At 37.8% G+C, this 5,958-nt stretch overlaps 1 protein-coding gene across 1 annotated transcript in view; it reads right to left on the bottom strand.

Annotated features, from left to right (window-relative positions):
- Positions 1 to 998: 998 nt before the first annotated feature.
- The window catches only part of LOC106110593 (stabilizer of axonemal microtubules 2), an 8,062-nt gene continuing 3,102 nt past the window's right edge, over positions 999 to 5,958 (bottom strand). The window contains exons 5-13 of the mRNA XM_013292474.1: positions 5,176 to 5,318; positions 4,304 to 4,395; positions 3,480 to 3,590; positions 3,259 to 3,355; positions 2,834 to 3,020; positions 2,639 to 2,731; positions 2,146 to 2,258; positions 1,760 to 1,853; positions 999 to 1,327 (exon numbers count right to left, since the gene is read on the bottom strand). Coding sequence (XP_013147928.1) covers positions 1,245 to 1,327; positions 1,760 to 1,853; positions 2,146 to 2,258; positions 2,639 to 2,731; positions 2,834 to 3,020; positions 3,259 to 3,355; positions 3,480 to 3,590; positions 4,304 to 4,395; positions 5,176 to 5,318 — 1,013 coding nt within the window. The 3' untranslated portion in view covers positions 999 to 1,244. The remainder of the gene's footprint in view (positions 1,328 to 1,759; positions 1,854 to 2,145; positions 2,259 to 2,638; positions 2,732 to 2,833; positions 3,021 to 3,258; positions 3,356 to 3,479; positions 3,591 to 4,303; positions 4,396 to 5,175; positions 5,319 to 5,958) is intronic.

The raw sequence follows: 5,958 nt of genomic DNA on the forward strand, positions 1-5,958 counted from the left end.
CACGTCCACCAGCAGCTGCTGCAGCGCTACTGCTGCACTACTGCTGCACATATACCCCAGTGCGACTGATTCATGTGAACTGTTGTAGCGCAACTGAAAGTTCTCAAATCCTATGTCTGCTGCTGTGAACTGTGCGTTGAAACTTTTGTTTTAAAATTAAAGATATTCAAACAATGTATAGAGGAGACATAGTTGGGACATTTTTCACATAAGCCACTGGTTTACATTGACATGCCATTTTGATAGCCTCAAAATCGCATGTCAATGTGAACTAGCCTTTGCCCGTGACTCCGTTTGCGTGGAATTTAAAAAAAAAAACAAAAGCAAGTAGCTTGTGTGTTCTTCCAGACTATTTACATCTACAAGGCTACAATCTGTAGCCTCTCTAAATCTCTGTAAACTCTGACATCCATATATCTATACTTTCGCATTTATATTAGTATGATTGTATTTGAATGAATTGCTAAATCACATTTAAATGTTTATTTTGACGCTGTTTGGTTTATTTTTTACCGATGAAAAAATGTACACTATGTCTAGTCTATATACTTCTTAAATGTCTTTGCTAAAAATGTATTAAAGAGTTGAAACATGGGTTTTAATCGTTTTTGTTTTAAATTCAACCTGCATTTTAGGATTTTCGTTACTTGTACTTATTCAACGCACGATATGAGCATGAGAGTTTGATTCCATCGTTTTAGAAATTAACATAGTCTTTTAATCACAAATTCGTATGGAAACTAGTAAAAATTCATAGCATTTTGAGGCTGAAATATAATTAAAGATTTCTTGAAGGGTATGTGACGTTTTTAACAAAATACGTCAATAACCTCAACATCCATTAAATACCTAATTTATGAAATATCTACTTACATTTGTGTATAAATTGTGGCTAAAAGACAGTGAATTGGATGTAATATGTTGTAAAACATTATTCAATATTGGGCTTTAATAAAAAAGTATTAATCAAAAATCTTTTATTCCAATATAACCTTCCAAATTACTTAAATACAGTCAAATAGTAAAAAATAGTTACCTGTTACCTGTGAATTTCAAATTTCGTGACACTTGTACACAAATACTATTGCTATCTCATTCTTTACACAGAAAATAGAGACGTCAATATTATCGTAATACAAATGTTACGACAGTGGAGATTCACTATTAAATTAACCTTTTTTAAGCACCATCTTGTTTTGGCGGCAAAGCACTTGAATTTTGACATGTCGCACAAGATGGCGGCCTCACGTGCAACACTCCGCTTTAGGGAATGTACACGCACAAGGATCTGTCGCAATGCACTCCGCAGGACACATACATTCACAAGCTGAAAAAAAATAATTAAATAGTAGTAAAAAAACCATTTTACTGCAGAAACGTAGCTTTTTAATGGTGAAAGAATTTTTGAAATCCAGTAGTTTTAAAGTTATTTCAATACATACCGCGAAATGCAAAAATACTCATCTAGGATAGATTTCTAACATTAGTATAGATATTAAATGAGCCCTGATTTTTAAAGCGTAAAAAATTCCCTTCATATTTTTTAGACAATAGAATTGTAACAATACAATTATACTGAATATCGACCCCCGCAATGGCGCGCGTATTCTCAATACGTCTGAATGACATTGACAGATGTCATAGGGACGGGACGTCCTCATTTATGCCAAAGATCCTAGTGTTGCGTCGATCCTCCAGCGCAGTACTGATTTTTAACAATATTTAAATAATTTATCTCGAGGATGTAATGTGTACTCACGTTTACAATCCCCGTACGCGCAGGGGTCCATATACTCGGAGCAATCCTCGCCCGGCGGCAGGAACGATGACTTGTACACTGTCGTGCTCTCCAACTATTAAATAAATCATAAATAAAGTCGTTAATTATTCACTAAGATACTTTTACAGTAGATTTTGTATATTAAATCTGAAGGTATCTTTATTGCGTAGGTGACGAAAAGTAATGTGTATAGTATTGTTCAAAATCTTGATGAATATATGAAATATTCATAAAATTTTAAGTGTTGCGGCGGGTAAATGTATGTGAGGAGAAGGGATGCATCTCGATACCCAAGATATTTGAAACAGACTACGCTATTATTATTGGCGCGGTTTCCACAATGTCGTGTGGCAATTGTGCCTTACCCGCTGGCATGGCTTCTGGTACTGTCCCTTGCAGGCCCAGGGCGGGCGCTGCGGCGCCGGCGCGCACACTGGCTGGTACGACATCTTGTGTACCGTTGACGACTCCATTTTGGCTGAAATAAGATCAAAATTTTAATCAATGCTTTTTTACGTCGCCTGCATTTGCTTCGGAACTTTGGACTTCCTAACCTCTACTTTTTCATCACATTTCAACATTAGTCTCTTCCATTACTACAAGTAATGAAAATGTTTTTAAAAAGATTGATATATAACTGAATCTTAGGGTATACGCAGTGCCCTTTTTAAACACTGTTAGCGCCCTGGGCGAGATTTCTATTGCAGCCCCTTTTTACCATGCTTTGGAGAAGGGAGCGGTTAACAAACTTATGTAAAAATAATTCGCTTACTTTGACGCCCTTGTTCAACGCCCTGGGCGGATTTCCAGATCTAACCTAATGCCGGCATTGTAAAAACAGATGTAAAGATGACATACCCGATGGTCTTTCGTAGCACTTGATAGGTGCATAGGACTCCGTCACTTCCTGCCGGCCAGGGTCCAGGTACGACAGCCGGTTCACTGTGCGGTCTGCAACAAACACATATTTACGCAATACCCTAAAACTCTCACACATCGCATTCCTTTTTTATCCACAATTTAGCTCGTACCAAAACTGAACACGATACATACTTTCAAACGGTTGCTCAACGCAATGGAACTTCGCTGGAGGCTTGAAGGATTCTCTGATTGAGCAGGGCTTAGGTACAAAGTCGTGGCGTGCAGTTGTGAGATTCTGCATAGGCCCCTGTCCCCACATGTCGTGGTGGCAAGGTCGGATCGGTTGTGTGACGCACACAGGGTTCGGCAGAAACGAGAGCTAGGATAAGAAAAATCATTCACTTTAAAAATAATGTAGAAGATAGGTTAGACACATTTATGACTTTTGAGTGGTCTTTTAACACATTCCGTAACACTAATATTACTCTAACTGCAAATAGTTTCTATACCCACTTGGCATTGTGAGCACTTTAGGAACTCAGAGATCTTCTCTGAGTTGACGCGAGATCACATAAAGGTTAACGCAAGATGCTACACGAATACTTATTAGTTCTTACCTTGTGTACGGTATCTCCATCCATCATAGCAGTAGACGGCACTATGTTGGGATTCGGTTTCACCATCGGCGGTCTTTCGGCTTCCACGGGCAAGTAACTTAAAAATAAAGTGTTACACTTATAAAAACCACTAGACTAAGAAAAATAATAACATCATTTTGACCTTTTCACTGCAAAAGGTTAGCACTTGTTTATTGTAAAAAGTTATCAAAAATCAATACCTGTTATTATAAATAGTGCCGGACTCAAATCTCTTAGAGGGCGTGACAGGATTGACACAGGAGTTTGGCAAGATGGCGCGCCGGCGACAGTCGCTCTTCGCATCCAAAAAACTGCAAAATATAGCATGTTACAATACCTACTAATATATAAACTTAAATTTGTGAGATGCACACATACACATGAGTTTCCTAAACATAGGTTAGGGTGATGGATGTTTTATTTTATTGACATAACCTGTCTTTTGACTGTAAAGTTATAGCGTTAAAGGGGGTACCAAGAATATTTCATTGATAGTTTTTTTTTATACATAAGATGGCAAACGAGCAAGTGGCCACCTAAAACTGCCAAAATGGCGAAGTGACCGCTGCCCATAGACATCCGCAATTGCAGATGCGTTGCCTACCCTTATACGACGGAGGAGGAGACGCACATAAAGAGGATATTCCCACTTCCTATGCATCTCCTCCACCGTCAAATCCACTTCCTCTTCCCAACCTCTCCTTATAAGAAAAGGGTGGTAAAGAGAAAGGGACTTAAATTAGGCCTCCGGCACCACACTCATCAGACGAAACACGGAATTGCTTCCATTTCACGCCTGTCTTCTGTGTGGTCGTGGTATTACACTGGGCGTGCCGGCCCTGCAGTGCTAAGATGTTAAAGCGGGCACTACCACTGTTATGAGATTTGTTAGTCTAGTTTATGCCTGTTACAGGCGCTGCACAAATTTTATACAAATTTTCTCTATGATGTTAAGAAAATGTTTTCACGACTGTTAAATACGCCTCTGTTATATGTGGTGGTAAGGTTAAAAAAGGTTTTTTACCTAAGTCCATAAGTGGTGTTGCCGTCTATTCTTTGACAAGGTTTCTGGTATTGACCCTTGCAAGCCCAAGGTAAAGGCTCCTTGGGGAGTACCTAAACAAAGAAATATCCCTATAGCTACTATGATCATTGACGTAAAAATATTATTACGAATTTACGATACTTAAATATTTCAGATGTTTATTACATTCTCATCATATGAAAAATGATGATTCAAACTAAATAAAAATACCACTTCTTTTAGTATTAGTATACTATATTTTTATATATACATTTATATTGTATATACGAGTACAATTAAATTAAAGGTTAAAGATTATTGATATTTTTAATCATTAAGCCAGTGCTCATATCCATTGGAAGCCGGGAAAATACCATACGTTAGAAAAATATGCCTGAAACAAATTTTATTACATTCGTTTATGTACTTCGGTAATAGAATACGATAAAATAAAAAAATAATATAACCAAATTAATGTTTAATCCTTATCAACACTACAATTATGAATCCACAAAGGTACTCAAACACAAAACAATGAAAAACCTAACTAACGAAATGAAAAAAAAAGAAATATTTAAAATTAGCCTTGCAATACTGACAGGATTCGGTCCGCGCTCAGCTATGGATAAAAATGTTGGATGTTTGCTACATGTTGGATGTTTTCTAATTGAAGTACATTTAAGATAAACCTTACAATAATTTTTCCCATTAGACAAATAGGACACTGATGTGCTCGCTGGCCTAATCAGATCGATTAGTACGATTCATGACTCATAAAAAATTCTCCAACGCAAATTAATAATTTGGGAACTTACGTCTATTTAAAAAAAGCTAAGTGTATTTAGTAAGGAGCAGAAATGTGTATGAGAGACCTTATTGGGCAAGTAGCTCATTTTATGTGTGGTATTTCCCTCCATCTTGGCTGCAGGGCGCTCGTAGCAACGCTCCGGTGCGAACGACTTCGTAATCTCCATACGCTCCGGCGGCAAATATGACAGCTTGTTCACTGTCTTGTCTAAAAAAACATACTAAAATAAATGTTTACATAATTTGTTTTAGAACGCATTGTCTGTTAAATTATGTTATTAAGAGCGGGCGCATATCATAAAACTAACGCAAAACTATTGTGCGATTGTCGATTGTTTTGCAGCCAATTCAACTGTTTAGTTGCACAACTAAAATTGTATAGTGTAACCTCCATATAAGCTCATACGTATCAAAGCGAGACGAAACAGTTGTGGGATATTTTAGTTTCAGGTGTTTTACTCTATATGTGTTATTTACTAACTTTCAAATGGTTGTTCCACACTATGATACTTGTGTGGTGGCTTGCAGCTCTCGCGTAGTACGCAAGGCTTGGGCACGAAGTCGTGTCGCTGTGTGGTTACATTCTGCATTGGCCCCTGCCCCCACATGTCGTGGTGGCATGGCCTGATAGGCTGCGTTACGCATACCGGGTTCGGTAAGAACGAGAGCTGGAAAGAAAGTCTGCGTTACACAAAAGCCAGTTTCAACATTTTTTATTTCCCTTAGCTGCTAATATTCAACTTTACTCTCAATTTTATTATCGTCCACCACATACTAGTTCTATGCCTTCTGTTGTGCCCCAAGTGGTCCTCATGAAACGCTATGGATATCAAGCATATAAAATAATG

Source organism: Papilio polytes, unplaced genomic scaffold (assembly GCF_000836215.1).
Source record: "Papilio polytes unplaced genomic scaffold, Ppol_1.0 DF824225.1, whole genome shotgun sequence".
Lineage (NCBI taxonomy): Eukaryota > Metazoa > Arthropoda > Insecta > Lepidoptera > Papilionidae > Papilio > Papilio polytes.